General features: G+C 36.9%; 1 protein-coding gene across 2 annotated transcripts in view; it reads left to right on the forward strand.

Annotated features, from left to right (window-relative positions):
- Window positions 1-224: 224 nt before the first annotated feature.
- The window catches only part of LOC131066679 (uncharacterized), a 46954-nt gene continuing 25439 nt past the window's right edge, over window positions 225-21739 (forward strand). The window contains exons 1-6 of one of the 2 annotated variants that reach the window (XM_058001506.2): window positions 232-980; window positions 1228-2237; window positions 4583-5740; window positions 5837-6019; window positions 6158-6312; window positions 8035-8145. In XM_058001506.2, the coding sequence (XP_057857489.1) occupies window positions 2100-2237; window positions 4583-5740; window positions 5837-6019; window positions 6158-6312; window positions 8035-8145 (1745 nt within the window). In that variant the 5' untranslated portion in view covers window positions 232-980; window positions 1228-2099. Of the gene's footprint in view, window positions 2238-4582; window positions 5741-5836; window positions 6020-6157; window positions 6313-8034; window positions 8146-21739 lie in introns of both variants that reach the window. The other variant, XM_058001507.2, reaches the window with a different exon arrangement.

Below are 21739 nucleotides of genomic sequence, written 5' to 3' on the forward strand. Positions count from 1 at the left end.
TTTTAAATATAGCTATACTAATATTATAGACATATTCAAAACTTTTGAATGGTATTGCTAGACTTTAGGTATTCCCATCCAATAAAAGGTGGTAACTTTACTAGCAAATGTCACCCATGAAAGCATTAGAAAGGGTGTATGGGCATTCTCGAGATTGGTTGAAATCGCCAGACGTCGAACGGATGCAAGTAAGAGTGGCCTATCATGGGTTTTCCTCAGTCTTAATGTTGTCATTGGATGCTTTCTAAATTGCAATCTATTGATTTACATCTGACGTATCTTGAGTTTGACATAATATCTGCTCGACTAAAGTATCAACATCTATTACTATGGAGAGATTTTGCAGTTTGCACCCCCCATATCGTGCTGCTTACTTGTCCTCAACTTTTTCAAAACCCCCAAGTACGTGCATTCGGAATGTTGGATAGATGGAGAGAGCCTTACCTGCAAAGTCCCACCATGTGAGTGGCATTCAAAGTCCAACTTACTCTCCCCTACCATGTGCCATGACCTTTCATGATTTCTAACATAAAATTTGCCCACCCAACAACCCCACATTTTATCCTGTCTTATCTGTCTCCCTGCATGTCCACATCACATTCAACTCATAGCAAATCTACTCTCTATTTGTCCTGTGTAGGCATTTGCTAATGCATGTCTCAGACACCCTCATGTGATGGCTGCACTGTAAATACAGCACTGCATCAGCACACCCATTTATTGCATCATCAACTCTGCATGTAATTATTGGCTTGTTTGAGGGAACAAGCCAGAAGCATAAACAAACAAGACCATTACATATTAAACTAGGTTTCTCAATTGTTTATGATCCCTCAAATCCCATCAGATTGTTTATAATCCCTCTTTATTGGAAAAAAATATAGAAAATTATTTATGAATTGTCGAGGATCTGTTTGATGGACTGATGCATTGTGAACTTATCAGGCTGCTGTAGAGCATTTGGAAATCACCATGACATGGTAAGTTGTGTATGTACATGAATGTGGAAATGTTTTATTGATTGCTCATGCAATGAATGCTGCGTTGCCTTTCCCGGGACTTCTGCAGATTTCAGTCAAATGATTGATTATGGTTGCCTGTGATGTTGACAGAGAGTATGTGAGGCTGAGTAACGGCTCTCGTATTCTCCTGCATTGCTCTTTATTTGTTAAATGGGTACGGGCATTTTAAACTAAGACTTAAATTTTCCCCATTGCTTTTTTGTAGCGTCGCTTCAAGGGTCAGTTTGCTGCTCAAAACTATGGAAGCCGGATTTGGGTTTTCCCTGAGCAAATGCTTCAAGAGTAGGTTGACTCGGATTCATAATCTGTGCCATTTCTGACATGGGTATTATCTCAACAGGGTGAATTTTTTTGTCATGGGTCTGCAGTTCTTCTGTGTTCATTCAGAGATTAGGATAACCCATGTTACAAAGCAAAAATTTCAATTTGCATTTTCCCATGCAAGAAAATCTCATTGTGGCTCAGATATTCATCTGGTCTCGGTCTAATGCAGCTGTTAAAGTAGGGAGCTTTCTTCCAGATTTCTCAACATGGAGACATCTTGTCATGCATACATTGTTCACTTGGAACAATGCAGGAATTTTATAGCAACTTCGTTATTCGTTTGGGTCAATGCAGAAGTTGCATTATATTGTTGTCGTTCTCTTGAGCTGTTAAGGCAAAAAATTTAGCAGACCAGTTTTTGAGTTGGGCTGATGCAGAAACTTCATTAAACCCAAGTAATTCACTGGGGTTGATACAGTTATGATCCAGGTTATACGGAGTTACATTTGCTGTATAAAGCTTTAGAAAAACACAAAGCTAAAAAAAGGAGCCATTAGGATGCTCAGGGATTAAGTTTCTCAAATTGGCCAATTTATATTTTTCATTGTAGTCCTATACTTCTGCCAGGAAGCACAGATTTAATAATAATCTGCGTTTCATTTGTAGCTCACCGGGCAGTTTCAAAAGCATTAAGTATCTGAGTTTACATTTGTTGGGAAACTAGGTCAATGCAGTATTTGTAAGGACTGATTACTAGGTTGAAGGCATTAAGGTTCCTTTATTGCCGAAGCAATATTTTGTGGGAATTTGACAATGGGATCTGGCAATAGTAGGAATGCAGCTGTATCGTCAATATCTAAAGAAGGGAATCCACGGCAAAGAGGTGGAAGACGGCATTTGTTTCAGTCCACATGTTTTGGTCCATTCCCAGAATTAGCTGACAATTCATCGGTGAGTTTCAGTGAACACTCAAATTGGGTTTTATTTAGCATTTATTTATTCAAAATGGTCTGTAGGATCTTTAGTTTTGTTTATTGATTTTTAAATTCTTACATGTACCATCATGGAGCACCATGTAAATCCAGCTTAGACTATATGAGTTTCTCACCAATAACTAATATTCCTGATATAATTTCATCTGTTGCAACGGGGATGTCTTTTGTGAAGATTATAAATGGGGTTGGCTATAAATTATTTTTCTCTTAAGAAACCTAATTGAATAATAGTTAAAGAAAGTTCTTTTGTCAAGATTATAAATGGGGTTGGTTGTAAATCGTTTTTATCTTAAGAAATCTAATTGAATAATAGTTAAAGAAAGTTCTGCTTCTGCATTATTTCAGAATTAGCCACATAGATTTGGTGCAAATTAAGTTTTGAGGGCATTGATTCATGTTTGATGTACTACTTGTGTAATCGATAATGGTTAAATGGGGAGTCTTATTTCATATCTGTGAGTTAAAATTACAGGGACTTTTGTAGCTAGTCCATCAAAGGATTTAAGGAGCAGAATAATAAATTTTGACGAACTCCATACACCAATAGAGTTCCAGCCCCAGATTCTGCATCCCATTCAAATCTATCAATCCTGGCAGGGCCTACAATGTGTGCACAACTCAGAATTTAAATTTAGACCTCTGTGAAACAGTTGGCCAAAAAGCATGGCAGATGCACTGAATCTGTATAATTAGTGTAGAATTAAGCATATCAATGGGACTGAAATCATAAAACCACCTTCCCTGAGTTGTTCGGTTTGCTGGACATATGGAAATTTTGTATGAATTTCATCAGGTCGCAGATAATCTAAACTGTTGCAGAGGTACCTCAAGTTTCTGAGTATTTGACCTAATAATTTTGAATGTGTTAATATGTTGTGCAGAACATCTGATAGAAGATGGTTTCATATTTTTTCAGAGCATAATTGAGTGCAACAGCATTTCAGTTTTTGGTCTCGGAGATCTAGAGTATGTTGTCTTTGTACGAGATTTGTTTCTATGTGTTTATGCTAATGTTTACAGGACTTCAGCTAGTACTAAAAAAATTGATTGGTCAACACATTTAATCTTTTTTTTTCTGTGATAAAATTGAGTATTCCATTCCTGATGTAAAGGCGGGTGTAGAAAATTACTCATTCGTGGAGATGATTATAGAAATGAGGTTCTTTCAACAAGTAGTTAGTTTGGTTGAAGAAATGGCAATGACTACCAAAACTAACACCAAGTCTCTATTATTTTTTGGGTACCTAGTAGTATGACATGGGCTTATTAAAATGCCAATGTATAGATGCTAAATAGAAATACATATCTACGAACCTGAAAAAGAATGGGAAGAATGTGATTTGAAGGAATTGATGATTTTCTGAAAACATGTATCTTACACCAAGTCTTTACCAAAATGTGCTAGTATATTGAACAGGTTTTTAAAAAATACTCATTTGCAAGTACTAACAATGAACATAATAAAAATGGTTGAAAAGGGATGCGCTAATGCCATATGGAGCCAATGATTTTCTAGAAACAGGCTTTCTTATGTGAATAAGGCTATATTTACTTAATCTCAACCAATGAGTGACTCTTAGTAGTGAAATAGATAGGGTTTATTATTTTGGCGTTGCAATATTTATTTCTGTTACGAAAGCCAAAAACAAAATGCAATATTAGATTTTTCTTAGGTTGAAGTTGAAACGTTCTATTTATATTAGGCTTCTTTCCAACCTGCATGTACTAAAATTTATGACAATTCAGCAATTTTCCATAGGCCACATAATTTTTCCTGACTATACTGAAGCTAATAATCCCCTCTTTTAATACCTTTTTTTTTCAACTTTAGAGGTATCCCCGCGACCCAGCCCAGCGCCCAACCTGCCTTACCTTGGGCTTGCTTACTGCCAAGTTGGGACCAAGAAGGGGCAAGCTGAGGTGAGACTAGTCCTCTAGGGATGTACGCAGCCTCCTGCAAGCCACGTGCATTGGGCAAACCTGAGCCTTGGAGTTGAACCCGAGACCAATGGGGAGAAAACCCATAGCCCGAGCCAACTCCGCCACTCGTGCAGGCTAATACCTTTTTTATTTAATTAATAGTTAATACACATCGTTGTAGCTCTTTTTGATCTTATGATGAGTAATTCTCACTGGGTTTGTCTCTACAGGGTTTTTCCAATTATGAAACAATCTTTTTTTCTTTGGCAAAATGCTTTTGTAGGCAAAGTCTTAAGAGATGGACCAAAAATTCAGTTTCTTCTTTTAGTTTGCATATTGCAATTTATGTTATTTATTTGTTTATTTTGTTCTACATGTCAGAACTCTATTATGCAGGATAGGAAATGCAGAAGGCCCGTAGGACCTGCAACTAGAGCTCATGGTCAACAAGAGACTAATTCTGGGAAGCAATCAAACACTGAAAATGTGAAAGCTTCTGGATCTCGTGACTTATATGAGTCTATTTCTTCAGCAGATTACAATGGAAGAAGACGAGGAAGACATTGTAAACCAATATCTAGTGCCAGTAGTAGCACAGTTCGAGATAGCATAGCTCCTGAATTGAGAACTTCAACTAGCATTGATAATGAGATTTCAACAAGAAGTAAGTTTACTAAATACTATCAGAATAACTACTGCTTAAATATTCCCAGCAATAATGCAGATCATTCTACCTTCCAATCAAGGAGGACTCCACGTTCAGGGTCATTAGAAGAATACTCTGTCTTTGCAAGGAGACTAAGACAGCAACGCACTAGTGTTGAAGTAAATCAAGGGTTTAGTGTGGGTCATTTACAAAATGACACAACTACACAGCAAATGCAGGAGAATGGGTTCTGTACTGCATCTGAAACTAGATCTAGACATCATAGAATTCATTCAGTTCAAACAAGGCAATGCCAATCTGCTGGCCTTTTTATAAATGCCACAGATTGGAGAGACACATTTTCTGAATCTTCCACTATGGCACAAAATGATTACATGAGTTCAGGGCAAGCGATGTCGAACAATAGCGACCAGAATGTTGTAATGTTAAGGCGTTCTTCATCAATGAGATTGGACTCTAGGGAAACAAGACGAATTCAGGGCAGATATGGGACAGCAGACCATATTGACAGGAATGTGAGTATCAGAAGAACTAATAGCGGTGGTCATATGCGGGATAGAACACTTAGGCAAGAATCAGCTGAAGGCTTGTTTACCATGCTAGATAGAGATTCAGTGGATAGAGAAATAAGACGCCATAATGGAAGAAGGCTGTGGGAGTCGTTAAGGAGGAGTTCCTCACATCGACAAGTTGGAACCCAAGTAGCTACTGGACAGGATCAGTTTTTTCGTACACTTAGATCTCTTAGTGATAATCGAAGGCGCAGTGATGAGATTTATCAAATAAATCAAGATGCAATTGTTGACAGTCGGAACTTTGCAGAACAGAGAAGTTTACTTCTAGAAGATAGAAGGCGGCGGGCTAGATCACAGGTATGTAATAGTAGCTGTATCTGTTTCTTTTCCATTGCAGTAGTTTATTTTTGATGATATAATTGTTCTTTGTTATGTTGTCTCATTGCTATATAGGTCCGGGCATTGCAAAACCTTAGCAATAATTTTGGAAATTTAGCTGGACACGAGAGATCATGTATTTTGGGTGGTCAACATCATACAGCACGCTGCACTTGTCAAATTGTTGGACGGACTGATGAGTCAAATACCAGGACAAGCCTCTCAAGAATTATGATGCTGGCAGAAGCTTTATTTGAGGTATGGAAATACTTACTTTTTAATGGATGACAGAAGAAGCAGTTTAAGACTTTCCACTGTGTGGATCTTTAGGTTGAGATAATTTATTGACATAAGACTCAATGCCTCACTGAATAATTGATCTTTATTATGAGTCAGGTTCTGGATGAAATCCATAGTCAGTCAATGGCTTTATCTTCACGAGCCTCTGCTGTTTCTCTTGGACCATTCCCAGCTCCAGATTATGTTGTTGAATCCATGCCAGTACGGATATACAAAGAACACGAAATTGTTACGAATGAGGAACCTGCACAGTAAGTTATCTTGCAAACAAAACTTTATGTGATTGTGAAGGTATCTATAATCCAATATTTTAGCAATATTAGGTAATTATTATAGAAAAATAGAAATAGGTATTTTGATGAAATATATGGCTATTTTGAAATTCTTAGCTGGAGATTATTTTTGAGTCTTTGACTTAAAGTTAAATTTTCTCAAGATCCTGCTAGTTTTGGTCGATCTATACTACTAGGTGACTGTCAATCCTTTTGCTGAACACTTGATTATTTGATATCTGTCAATTTGTGTTGGGACAGATAACTCACGAGTCCAAATGCAATTCTCTGGATCTCCTTTATGGTCGATATTTTTCTTCCCCCATGGTTGTTCTCCTCTCGTAGCCGGCTGTACTATCTTTAGTGTAGGATTTATTTGATAAGTGCCCTGCAATCAATAAAATAATTAAATAAAGAGAAGAGTTTTCTTTTGTCAACTTAAAATGGTTTCTCCTTCATTTAATCCCTTGTTTGGATGTTTAGTGACTAAAGTCAGGGTCAGCTGACTAGTCCCTTGTTGTGATGTAAAAGTCCTTTCAAGAGGTCCCTTTCTATCACTGTAGCACTACCAAGTATTCATGAACATATGGAGTCAGTCAATATGCTAACCTAAGGGATTTGTTTGGTTCAATATGTCTGGTTTTGAGCCATTTGAAGAGTTATGTGGCCATTGGAAATGCTAGACGCTTGGGTAGTGTTTGATGATGATCTTTGTATACTCATATTTTTTTTTTGATAGATAATGGGCCTTTGGCCGAATAATTATATTAATTGGATGAAATTATATAAAGTTTACAACCCGATTCAGTGTGGGCACCAGTAGGAAAGAATCGGGCGAAGAAAACCTCCGGTCTTGCCCAAGGAATAAATTTCCTGGAAATCATCAGATAAAATACAATAAGTGACCAATTGCCATTCCAGAACAATACATTTGATAATTCCTATCAAACACATCATACTAATTCCAGCGATGATGGTTGCAAAATTTAACTGCAACAGTGCAATATTTTGATAATGATGGGATGGGGCAGTTCTGAATAAAACATGTCGAATACCTCCACCTGAATCCTGCAAAACCAAATTACCAAAACAAACTACGCATTCCTCCTGCATATTGTTTGACAAGTCTGAATCAGAAAGTAAATGCAACTGTAACCAGACTTGTTGAATTCCCCTGTTTTATCTAAATAGAAACATTATCCATAGCTTTCCAATGTGAAAACGCACCAAAAGATTGCTCATAAAAGATCATATTACTCTCGAGCCAACCTGACCAATTCTTATCAACAGAAAACAGAGCAAATTGAGGTAAAAAAGACCCAAAGAAAGATTTAGCTAGTAAGATCTGCCGAATCTAAGTAAACAAAGCATATCCCAGTCTAGGGCCATGACAGCCATAGACTAATTTAAGAAACCTAGCCAAAGTAATACTGACAAAGAAAGCGCAGAACAAACCTGCATCTGACTTCAAAGGGAGAAAAGGATCTCTCTCTCTCTCTCCATATATATATATATATTATCTCTAAGCATAAACAAGGACGAAGAGCAGACGATCTTTGTATACTCACATTTATTGAATACATGGTTTATGTATTATTAGTAAGTGTTTGATCTTTTTGTATACTCACATTTATTGAATACACGGTTTATGTATTATTAGTGAGTTCTCCTGATTTTATTCTTTGTTGTTTATTATTTTAGGTGCTACATATGTCTTATGGATTATGAAGAAGGAGACCACATGAGGGTGCTGCCATGCCATCATGAATTTCATCTAATCTGTATTGATAAATGGCTGAAAGAGATACATAGGTATGCTTGAGTCTTATACTTTATTTTTTTGGGTTTAATCTTCATGAACATATGAATGATAATGACAGAGAACAATACAACTGTGGTAGTGATACATCATCTACCTAATATTTAATTGGTGTCCATGTAGACTTCCTTTTTTAAATCAGGTAACTAGGGCCAACATGCCCCCCTTAGCACCAAACCAAGATAATTAACATCTTTTTTAAATGCATCTATTAGAGCTGAAATTTGTGGATGAAAGACCAGCTTTAAAAGCCACTATTCTCTAGGCAATGGTTGTGCGCACCATCACTCCAACCCAATTCATGCTGATTATTCACAAGTCTCATAAAATAAATCCCTCCCAGTGGAATGATCCCACAAATTAGGTATACACATGGAAATCAGCCTCCAAATGACATGCTATTCCACAACTTCAAAAGGCATGTTTAATGATATCTTCTGCTGACATATTCTATATATCTTATTGGTTATTATCCTTGAGATATGCAGTACTTCAATTGTTAGTATATGATCGATTGCCATCTAGACTAAGACTTAATAAATTAAAGCAGTAATTATTTTCCATATGTTTTGACATCTTTGAATTTATATCTTGAAGCTTTTACCTCCTATTTTGTCTTTCTGCTATTTGAGCTGTTATCCATACGCTCTTATATAATTTTTATGCTGTGGTGCAAAAGGATATTATCATAGCTCCACCTCTAGACCTTTAAAATAAATTCCCATCCGTCAAATTGAGACATGGCAAAAATGACTAATGGACTTGAAAATCAAAACATTTACTCAAGTTTGAGCTGCTAGCATCCAACTAAATTGCGATGGCTCTGCAACCATAATGAACCCTACTTTGTGTTTAGTATTTTTATCACAAACGTGCGTACTTATTATTAGATATTTGTTGGTCAAGGGTTTTTGATCCAGGCTGTCTTTATTGGATTTTAAAGTTGGGTTCTAAAATTCAATCTATCATAGTTTACAGTGTTATGTCACCTTCCTTTGATCTGTTAGACTTAAGAGTACACTATTCAAACTTGGACAGTCAAAACATGGGAAGCTGTTTATGCATTCTCAGTATTGGATAATTCCTTCAGAGCAGTAAATATATTATTGTTATTTTTGGAGTATGTTGGGTATTTTGCAATTGACAGTTAATAACTTTCAACTGAAGTATAATTTTCAGTGTACATCCCTTGCATGATGATGTTAAATTTTATAGTAAAATTTGAAAAGTGCGCCTGTACATTTTCTGTAGTAGGCATGATTATCAAATAAGCCAACATACTTTTAACTCATAGTTATCAAGAATGTTCAAATAAAGGAAACTGAGCCATTCTCTTCTAGTTTCTTTAGGTAGCATTGAATGGTCTACAACATCCATTGGTATGCTTGGTACTAGTACCAGTGTTGTTTTCTTGTTAGATCTTGATTCAATGACACTAGGATTATTGAGTTCTATTGGTGTACACAGCAGGTTAATGATACTAGATCCCCAACCCCATATCAGTCTCAGTTGCCTGGTTTAGATCAAGGTGATACTTAAAGCAGTTACTAGTCTCAGTTACTAGATTACAACAATACTCCAAAGACACGTTACTAGCTTATCAACAAACCAAGTCTGAACAAACCCATAATGTACCAGGTTGATGTTTACATCATTGACAGAATAGAGAACACTAAGAGTGTTCAATTTATAAGTTCCAGCTTCCAATGATAGTATTAGCAGAGTCATTAATGTTAATATTAACAGAGTCTTAGTTATCAGGAATGTTCAAATAAAGGAAACTGAGCCATTCTCTTCTAGTTTCTTTAGGTAGCATTGAATGGTCTACAACATCCATTGATATGATTGGTACTAGTACTAGTGTTGTTTTCCTGTTAGATCTTGATTCAATGACACTAGGATTATTGAGTTCTATTGGTGTACACAGCAGGTTAATGATACTAGATCCGCAACCCCATATCAGTCTCAGTTGCCTGGTTTAGATCAATGTGATACTTAAAGCAGTTCTTCTCCAATGTGTCAACCTTAACCCTAGAGAAGACTTATGTGGTATTAGATTGTGTTTCAGGATGCCTGGAAAGATGATAATGCATGATTCAAAGGGTTGGAGAAAACAGATTGTTGGTTTCAAGGAGCAAGTACATTTTGCTCTCTAATTGATCTTATTCCTAGTGATGAGTCAACAAACATTATTGAAGCAGAAGGTGTACCAGAGTGGGAAGCAACCATGAAGGTTTGGCATGACACCTCGACGAAGAATCATATCTGAGCTGCCTTGAAGAAAGTAGCCCATTGGATGCCAACATGTTTATCAGGTGAAATGTAAGGCAGATGCTACTTTAGATAAATATAAGGTTTGTGTTGTTTCCAAAGGCCATTCATAGGAAGAAGGGATTGACGATGACTGCAAAAATTATCACTTTCTGGTTAGTAATCTCTATTGCAACCCATTCTTGGATGGAAAGTGTATTAAATGGATGTGAAGAGTGTATTATTGAATGGGGAGGTCTATATGGTATAGCTAGAAGGTTTCTAGGTGCTAGGCTTGAAACATGTAGTGCTTGTAGGTTGGTCAATTCTCTTTATAGACTTAGACAAGTTCCACAAGCTAGGAACTTTAGAATCAATCTGTGCTTACAAGATTTTGAATTTAGAAGATGTATAAAATTTCTATGTCAAATGCGATGTTGGTGACATTTCTAGTCTCTTTGTCTATATTAATGATTTAGCTATCACCAGTAGTGGGGCCGCTGCTATTCAGCAAGTAAAATCAGATTTATGCTCAAATTTTGACATGACAGAGTGGGACCTCTTACACTACTGCTTAGATGTAGAGTTTTGGCAACTTATTCTGGGATAATTATCTTTCAAACCAGATATGCCAAAAATCTTTTGGAGAAAGTCAAGATAGCAGAATGTAATCCCTCATCTATACCCTATGGATGTTGTTATTAAAATTTTAGCTCACATTTGTTAAAAATCAGCATCAGTTATTTGGTAGTTTGTTATGATTTTATTTGCAAGAGATGATCAAACCGAAATATCATGTGAAAAGAACAAGATGCTCAATGAACATAGATAAAAGCTGCAAATATGTTTATATCCAGGAATCAAATACAATGTATTGTGGGTCTCTTCAAGGGTTCAACCTCCTTAAAAGTAGAAACTTTGATACAAAATATGTTGCAAGATGCTCCTCTCCTCTTTATAACACCAGTATATAAGCATCACAAGAAGTGACTCATGTGCTACAACATGTGTGGGATAAATCCATACTTGATAAACTCATTACACTATTAGTATAGTAAAACTTTTGGATTTTGACTATGTAGCATTTTTTATCATCTACGCTTCAAATCATTTTCTTCTCAAGCTCTAACTCATCCTACTGATGGATCATGAAGTATCATCCAAAATATAGATGATAAAAAATGCTACACAGTCAAAATACAGAAGTTTTACTATACTAATATCATTGATTGTGGAAATTTCACGTTTTTAATCACTACATTATTATAACTTCATGTGATGCATGTGGGATAAATCCTCATAATGCAATATTAACTAATTAACTAAAATATGATTATTTCAATGCTCATAATAATAATAGAAGGTTAGGACATAAAGCTTCTCCTCCAAAAAACATTGTCTTCAAGGCTTGAGTTGTGGAAATTGTAGTTGGTTCTCAAGTCTCATCTTTCAATTGCAAGCCTTTCCATAATACAAAACATTTGTAATGATGGGGCTACGAAGGTCATGTGAATTCTTGTCCAAAATAGCTTCAAGTTGGAGGATGATGGAACCTTTGCTGTCCAATTTTGGCATTGTTGATTGAATATGAACATGTTGTCCAAGGACCTTTAAATAACGCACATGGAAAATAGGATGTGTAGCTTGGGAGACATAGATAGGTTCAGTTTTATGTGACAATGCAACCCCGTTTTATCACTTAAAAAAGTTTCAGAGAATTTTTGTGCTAACTTTTGACTACCGTTGAGCTTTAAGAGTGTTTGTTTATATGGTTGGAGGCACAAAAATACCATGTTCTCTTGAGGAATGTGCACACAAAATTGTGTTGATTAGCTTGTTTCATACGGTTATGAGCCAAGATCAAGTTGTCCTTGAGAGTTTAGAGTAGATCTTCTTGGCAACTGAGATTTGAATAGATGGTTTGAGCCTTGGAATTACCTAGAAGGTACGATGTGGGAGATGGTAGTGGTTGGTCTAAACAACTTCATTTCGTGCATCTTGGTTGTCAAATGGTAATAATTATTATACCACCATTTGACAGGAGGTAGCTGTTGATGTGCTTTTTAGCACAATCAAACACAGAATAAAATACCAAGGTATCTTATCCTCTCTTGAATAAAGTCTCTCAAATGCCATGCTTCGCGATCAAATGAGACAACTCCAAGGTTTCTACTGTCAGGTCTTGACTCGTGGATAAGCTCAATTGGTTGATGTGATTGCTGGTAATCCAAGGGGACTTACGTTGAATATTTGGATGTCGTTAGAACTTAGATTTTAACTACTTGCTTGGAAAATAAAATGGCAAAAGAGATAGGGTTTGAGAAGTTAATCTAATCCTAAGAATGTAAGAACGATGGACAATCTTTGGTGAAACTCGACTAAGCCTTCCTTTGACATGCAAAGCACCAACTCCACAAAGCTTAGTGCGATCTTCTAAGGAAAGCAAAAATGTTGTTCAAATCACTATCAACATCAAGGATACCATCAAGGTGATGCATACCAAACTGTGAATAGCAATTGAAGTTAAGCTTATTCAAAGATTCCAGTTGACCACACAAGGCAAACTTACAATCAACAAATTGCTAGTGGTATGGATATATGAATTTCACCATTGATCATACACAAGGTTCCTTCATTCATCTAAACAACATGAAAGCAAATTGAATTGAGAATTAGAGACCATGCAACTTGTTGAAATGACACATTAATTCACCATAGCTTCAATGAAATTTTATGCTCTTTATAACAAGATTTTGGTAACAATCTTTGCCTTCACCTAATCTAATTTCTATTCTAACTGCTAACTATCTTCTATCTATTCTTCTACTCTTGCTGTCTTGCTATCATTCTATTAACTCTTTACAAATTAGAAAAACTGAGCCTTATATAGATAGCTCTTTACAATGAATAGCTCAGATTGATTCACAATCAATGGCTGAGATTACATGATAGAAACCCTAATTAGTGTTTGTTAAAACAAACTCCATTCTGGCCAATGAAAAAATTACATTTAGGTTCAATATTGAATGTGAACCAATAGAAAATGGGGTTAGGTATCTCAAAGTTTGTGTCTCCATAGGATGAATCAGGTGCATTGCATTTGGACATGCTAACGTGGAGCCTCTTGATTGGTTGAGTGATGACTAGGAGACACCTCAATTTGCACTTGTAGATTTGATTCATCATTATGAATGAGTATTGAGTAATATCTCTTGATACTCAACATTGCATTTGGACATGCTAACGTGGAGCCTCTTGATTGGTTGAGTGATGACTAGGAGACACCTCAATTTGCACTTGTAGATTTGATTCATCATCATGAATGAGTATTGAGTAATATCTCTTGATACTCAACATTATTCAGTTTGCTCAATGTGATGATGATGGTTGATCTTAATCTTGTCATTCCTTGGTGTCGTTCTTGACTTCATGTTGTGGAATCCTTGATTTCTTCCTTAGTCTTTCCTACGATCAGACTTGCCCCTTTGCTTTTACTTGCAAGACAAACAAGAAGATATCGAACATCATAAAGTACATATTATCTTTACCTATCCTTATGTGCTCTGATTTTATATGATCAAATGATGATTCTAGTGCTGATAGATCACTCTTTAGGTCTATTTCGTCGTGCCTTGATGCATTGATCAGAATTCTAATTGCTTGAATGATGTTCAAAATGTAATGGATCATCTCCTTTATATAGAAGTTGGATGCTAAGGGTTGTACTTCATTTTATATGCCGACTTTCTTCTCAAATAAAATGTTTTATTTCACCCTTTTGCTGAGCGCTTTACATCATTTAAATTGCTAGCTGACTTGACATTAGGATGTCGGTATTTAGGCTTTCATTTGTATAGCCTAGTCGGCATTTACCCTCTCATTTGCACCAGATCATTTTCATCTTTATGAGCTTTATTTGCATAAGCAAATCGGTATTTCCTTGTTCATTTGCACTTCAGGATTTCAATTGCATCATGACTTTGCCTTTGTGAAATTCCTTAACTCAATCAGTCATTTAACTTTCATTTGTACCAAAATCGTCTTATATTTCATTCGTACCATTATCACTTCATCAAATCTAAACTCGTATGGGCGCTATTTCAAGCTTCATTTGTACCTCACTCATTTTGCATTTTGTTTATACCTCCTTTTTCCTATCAAATTAAAACTTGATAGGGCGGAATTTTGAGGTTCCTTTGTACCAAATTGATTTCAAGTTTCATTCACCTCAACTTTATTTCATCAATCTCAAACCTTATAGAAACGGGATTTTTATCTTCATTTGTACTTCAAGATCTTGATTGGCATTTTAATGTTTATTTGCACTTAGCAACTTTGGCGGCATTTTCTCCCTCGTTTGGACTTGAAACCTTGATCGGCATTTACCTTCTCATTTGTACTTCAAGATCTTGATCAGCATTTGCACCTTCTCATTTGTACTTCAAGATCTTGATCGACATTTGGATCTTCAATTGTACTTACAAACTTGATCAGTATGTTCTTGTTCATTTGTACTACCACACTTGTGCGGTATTTTACCCTTGAATTGCACTAATATCAATTCCGGCATGCTAACTCTCATTAGCACCATCGCCATTTTGATCTTCCTTTGTATGAGTTGATCGGACCTGATCAAAATTTGATTGCTTTGTTGACAGCTTGCTAAGCAGCGGTTTCATGTCCATTTGCATTGACAAGTTTAGTTGATCAAATTTCGATTATCTCACCTTATCAAGACCAATCGGTTTTAATGGCTTGATTTGTAGAAGTTGATCTGATTGATCAAACTTAAGTTTCTCTTTTCCAATTAATCAAACCGGCCTCTAGCATGTCATTTGCACTTGACAACTTAGTTGGTCATCACTATTTGGTTTGCACAAGGAAGCCTGATCGGCGTTTTTGTGTTCATTTGTATTTTATCTTTGATCAGATTTTGATCACTTGCCCTGTGAAGATCTCCAAGCGGTTGAGCTAGTTTTCATTGCATTGTTGAGAAACACTTATGAATCATGATTGTGAATGCAAGAACAAAATTGTGACAATGAAAACGTTAGTTCATAATCTTGCATTTAAAATAACTTTTTATGAAATCACTTTTCAAAAGGAGGTTGTAAAACAAATTTCGTCATATAAACAATTCATAACAATTGTTTCTCTAACCCTTTCCATGATGTTTGAAAATCTGGAACTGATGATGTTGATAATGAAATCCACTCAGATTTGTATGTAATTTAGTTGTTTCTCATAGCATCTTGATTGTTCTCTCATACCTTGGAAATTATAGAAATCTTGCAACAGTCAAAAAATGATGAAACAAAGTGCTCAAATCTGGGCATGAATGCCCTATCGTTTCCTGGAAGAAACTCCTCCTTGATTGGCCTCTCCCTTATTCAATACTTGCCTTTGAATTCTAATTTGTATGTTCAGCTTCGTACTTAGCTATCCTTCTGCTTTGGAATGATTTGAATTGCCTTATGCCAGGTAGGCCTCCCTGAACAAATTCACCCTTGAATTACCTTTATTCTGCTATCAATTTGCTGGAAACTTGATCTCCTTCAACGTCTTGTTCTAAATCTGATTCTTCTTTGTAATAAGTATGCACCCATCTCTGTCTGTCATCACTCAAGATTGACAGAAGAAACTTGAACCTGCACCTTATGTGAAATAATTGTTTGGACCTTTCCTTGCTGCTGTAACTGGAACAGTCTGCTCTTTTATAATCTGATTTTGGATTTGCTTTGATTTACTTTATTTGAATTTAAAGCCGAAATGTTTTGTTTAAGGGACAACCTTATCATTAACTCCACACCTTGCAAGGAAATGGTGAGGTGGATGTTTTTTTTTTTTCAAAAATATGCCTTCAAAACTTTTTCCTTCACCTTAGAGTTTGGTGGGGCCCCAGCAATGATGTGGCAATGCATGTGAAGACTTATAAAATTTCCATCTTTTAAAGTTTGTGGGCCCAAACAATGATACGGTAGAGAGGGAGAAGAATGTGAGGTGAAGTGGGATGTGGAAGTGAAGAATGGTAGGGAAAGTGCCACGTGAGGAAGGGAAGAAGAGGATGTTGGGGGAAAGGGAGACATTAAGGGGTATGGATGTGGGAGATGTGAGGTAGAGTGTGCTACGGTGGGGTAGGGTAATAAGGATGTGGGAGGTATAAGGGGTAATGAAAAGGAGCTGGGATATGTTGGGGAGTAAAGTGGAGTGGGAGGTATAAGGGGTAGTGGAAGGGTAAAAGGGGTGTAGGCTAGAATGGGATGGGGTTTAGGAAAGAAAAAGGGAATTTAGGATATAAGGAGGAGTGGGTGTTGGGGAATATAGGATAGGATGATGTGGGAGCTATAAGGGGTTATGGAAGGAGTTAGGATAGGATAGGGGTAGGGGGGTTAGAATGTAGGATGGAAGTTGGGAAATATGAGGTAGTAAGGGATGGGAGGTAAAAAGGTTAAGGGATAGGATGGAGGTTATGTAGGTGAAGTGGGTTAGGATATGGGGATGGGTGGAAGAAAGTGTAGATGAAGATAGAAAGGTAGGTAGTGGGGTGAGATGGAAGGAGAGGTTTATGGATGAAATGTTAGGAAGGTGAGGTGGAGAGGGATGAATGATGAAGATGTGGAAGGGAAGCGATCAGGCTTGGGCATCCACTGGTAATGATGGAAGGTAGGTCGAATTCTTTGGAGGGCAAAGAAAGTGTCGTACCTCACTTTATCCTAAAGAGAGACTTGATCAGCTCCTGAGCAACTACAAATAAAAGGCCAATAGCAAAGACTCGACAACAACCAACGGCTAAGCTAAGACAACTAACCTAGAAAGCGAAAAATTGAGGGTCCCCATTTGCAATGGGGTGATGTGTGAAAACTTCATAACAATAGCTACTTAACCTAGTGACTTTGTTGCTTTGAATCATAGTAACATAAATAGGTCTCCAAGTGTTGACTATTTTACTTTGACCATCAATTTGTAGGTGATATGCCAAGCTCATTTTCAATTGCGGTCCTTGTAGCTTAAATGGCTCTTGCTCAAAGTTACTAGTGAAGGTGGGATCATGGTCATAGACAATGGAAGTGGGCATGCCATATAGATGGATGATTTTGTCAATGAAGGATTTTGCAATGGTAGACGCTTCACAAGGATTGGCCAATGAATGAAAATGAGCATACTTAGAGAGATAATCAACCATCCCAAAAATCATTGATTTGCCACTCAACTTGGGCAACTCCTCAATTAAATCCATGGAAATGTTTGTCCATGCTTTGTTTGGGTCCTAGGATGGGTGATGACTATAGAGTGCCCAAACTCCTAATAATTTTTCCTTTATAATGTTGACATGTATCACATAACAAATTGTTTGTCATGCTTGATGCCAACCCAAAAGTTTGTTCTTTTTTTCTCTTTCATATGTTTCTAAGAAACTAGAATGCCCTATAGATGGTGATGTATGTAATTTCAATAACAATTTGTTCCAAAGAAACATAATTTGCAAAAAGCACAATATGCCCTTTGTAGCTTAAGTATGTTTGCTACTCAATTGTTAAACAACCGTCTATTGCAAAGTAAATGGATTTAACACAAACGATTCATACCAAGAGTTGCAAAATAACATCATCAATTGCTTTTATTCATTTCATGTACGCTCTAATACAAGACTATAGTTCAGGGAGCAATTCAAAACATGTGATTTCTTCCTTGACTACAAGAGATCTATATAAGCCCCCCCCATGGTTGCCAAGTAACCACATCCATTGGCAGCTAGCATTAACATATTCGTTAAGAATAAACCTTGAGTAAAACATAATTAAGACTAAAATATGCTAAACATCAGTCTCCTCCCGAGAAAAGTTGTCTTCTAGACAACTAGGAAACAAAATGAATGACATTACTAAGGGGCACGGGAAGGAGACATGCCTGGAGGTACTAAAAGATTAGAAATGGAAGAAGAGGAAGTTGACTGGTGGAAACGATCGTGCATAACTTATAGACTTCGTCTGCTCTTTGCTTTAGTTGGTGAATGGCAAGTAGTTTTCACTTCCTACAACCTTTGATTGTTTGCACTGCTTTCAGTAGTTGAGATTTGGCCTTACCTTTTGCAACTTGTAGCTCTGTAACCTCTCGGTCCTTTTCGGTTGATTTATTTCTCTCCAACATAGTAAGTTGGGCTTGAAATTTGAGCCTTTGATCTTCAAGGCCCATCCATAAGTTTTGTGAAGTGCATACCGATTCATCAATTTCATCTTTGAGAGTAATGTCGGGCTGCCATGTCAGTTTGCAGCATATGATAAAGGTACCAAGATCTATATTCAATTTAGTATAAGGATTTGAGTTATTTCCAGGTAGAACCGCCAAGATAAGGTTATCTATCATCTCTGATAATTTTGTAGTTGACCACCCATGAGAAGTAAAAATGTTTAATGAATTCATTATTACTCTCTCCTTGAACAAACTGTTGAATATTATGGGCCTGTTTTAAAGTTAGGGGAGAATGACACTATCTATTATCCATGCAATTTCTCCTACTACGCACATTATTTGTGCCATAGGTTCCAAATCTTGAATGCATTGTTGGATAGTGCAAAGTGGATCAACTCGATTGGGCTTTTGAGATCTGAATGGAAATGAGGAAATCACATCATCTTCATGGGATGTGGGCTATTTAGTTGAGATTGTACTGGAAATACATTATCCATATGATCATGTTGTTTTGTGGGACCTTTTTTGGCTGAAAATGTTAGGAGTTTTCAAAGAGGCTCCTTTGAATCAGGCGTAGGGCTCATTGGAGGGTACTCTACAACATTAAAAGGAGCCTTCAATAAGTTAGCCACTCATCAATATGTTGGGATGCTTCCTTGGATAACTCAACTGGTGTTGTAGGGGGAGAAAGAAGTATAGTTGTTTCCCCTATTTTGGCTTTCTCATCACCTTAATTGTCCCCTTTTTTTATGGGCTCTTCTTCTTCTTCGAAGATGACTTGGCTTGTATTTTTTTCTGTTTTCTAGAGGTATGACTAATCTTTACTTGTCTCTTTCCCATCCACTATCGAAATACACAAAGATCTCCACTTGAATATAGATGGTCAAGTGGAGTCATAATCTATATCTGCTAAAGATAGTACTTATGTGTTAATTGCATCCAAAAAAAATGCTATAGCATGTTGTTGCATATGGAATCCCTTATGTGTCAAGGAGAGGAATTCTTGGATTTTGATGGAGAGTAGTTCTACCTAGTTGTAGATTCCCCCCTTGCTAATGTTGATCATATATTTAGTCAGCCTTATTACAACATTTGAGGTTTGTGTCGCTCCCATCAATATGCTTTTAATAAGGACTAAGATTCATCACCGTTCATTGGTAGCAAAGTAATCCTTTATCAATCCCTTATACGCCTTCATGTATTTTCTATTTCTTTATTTGTTAAATGATCTCTGCTTAACATTTGAACAACCTTTTCTTTTTGTGCATGTCTAACACTATTGGTGGACTTTAGTATTGAAAACCACATGCATGGAACTCTAAACAGTTGGGAGAAATTTGTGAGAGTGTATGTAATAGTGACTCCTATATTCATGTAATGTACTACTATTGACTCCTATTTTTTATATCATATTTGACACCATGCTCAGCAAATAAGGTTCAAAATGTCTAAAATTAAAGTATGGAACTTGAATCATCTTGTCCACCTATGCTAAAGCCAATGCAGCTTTTCAAAGACGATCTTTGGATTTCTAGCCCACCACAAACGACATTCTGTAGTAGTAAGACTCGCCCAGGTGAGCTTCTATGACATTGGTGCCATTGGTCTTGGATTCTTGTTGTTTCCTTTTTCCCTTTGTTCATGTTGTAGGTGATTGTCCTTGTGTATTACCACCTTTTTCAAATGTTTTATCTAATGTTGCTTTCAAAATCTTCAGTTTATATGACAAAGAAGGGAGATTGCCTGTTGCATTTATTATATGAAATTACCTTTCTTCTTTTCCCATGGCCACTTGAAAAAACTGAGCAATTGACAATTGGGAAATTTTTAAATTACCACTAGCAAATTATTGAGAAAAACCTATACGTGGAATAAGACATGTGCCTTATGTTGATTTTAAGGTATTGCTCGTTAACCATAGGCAAACATCAGATTTGTTGCCTTCCCAACCATAGACGATAAGCTCTTATCGTCACCCCCAAGCACGCTACATAAATTTCTCACCATCAATTGATCTGCTTGTACATGAATTCGATCTGCCTGATTATGATCGAACTTGCTGTCTTATCTCTGTTCCAAAGAGGGAAGACCACGTCCATATATATCCACCGAAAGGAGATATCCAAGAGTCGACTCTCATCAAGGAGGCACGACCTTCATGAAGCATCGCATGCCTTCATATGAGGGGTGGCGGACTTTAACCAAAAGTCGGCCCCTTTGAAACAAATCCGATAAGTCAAACTCGATGATGTATGTTTAATCATTAAACCTGATAATGCATATGTGACTTAATAAAGATATTAAAGGATTAATATAAGTTGATAGATTCATCAAATGTGTAAGGCCAATAGGCCATTCACACATTTGATCTTGCTGAGTTGGCCTATAGGATTTCTACCAACCCTATATCATCAACACTCCCTCTTAGCTAGGGAGGAATCCTTCTTAATCTCTACAAGTCACATCACCTCATCGTGATCACTAACATAATGACTACACTCATGTGAATGAAAGAAGCTTATCACCTCATTGTGATAGCATATCACCTAATTGTGATGTTTGACCACAATGGCTACTCTCAGAGGGTGAATACACACAAATGCTAAGTCATGGAGTCTCTCACATGACATCCACCATACCTACTCGCAGAGGGTGGATCCACCATACCTACTCGCAGAGGTTGGAACAAGGGCTGGAACCTCAAACTTCTCTCACAGAGAAGAATGCATCTCCACCATGCCTATTCGCAGAGGGTGGATCCACCATACCTACTCGCAGAGGGTGGATCGAGATCTTTCACCTCAAACTTCTCCCAGAGAAGAATATATTAACAAGGGATTGCACCTCGAACTTCTCCTCACAGAGAAGAACTCATTAACAAGAGATTTCACCTCGAACTTCTCTCTCTTAGAGAAGAACTCATTAACAAGGGATTGCACCTCAAACTTCTCTCTCACAAAGAAGAACTCATTAACAAGGGATTTCACCTCGAACTTTTCTCTCTTAGAGAAGAACTCATTAACAAGGGATTGCACCTTGAAATTCTCTCTCACAAAGAAGAACTCATTAACAAGGGATTGTACCTCGAACTTGTCTCTTTCAAAGAAGAACTCATTAAAAAGGGCTTTCACCTCAAATTTCTCCACC

The sequence above is a fragment of the Cryptomeria japonica genome, chromosome 3 (assembly GCF_030272615.1).
Source record: "Cryptomeria japonica chromosome 3, Sugi_1.0, whole genome shotgun sequence".
In the NCBI taxonomy this organism is placed as follows: Eukaryota; Viridiplantae; Streptophyta; class Pinopsida; order Cupressales; family Cupressaceae; genus Cryptomeria; species Cryptomeria japonica.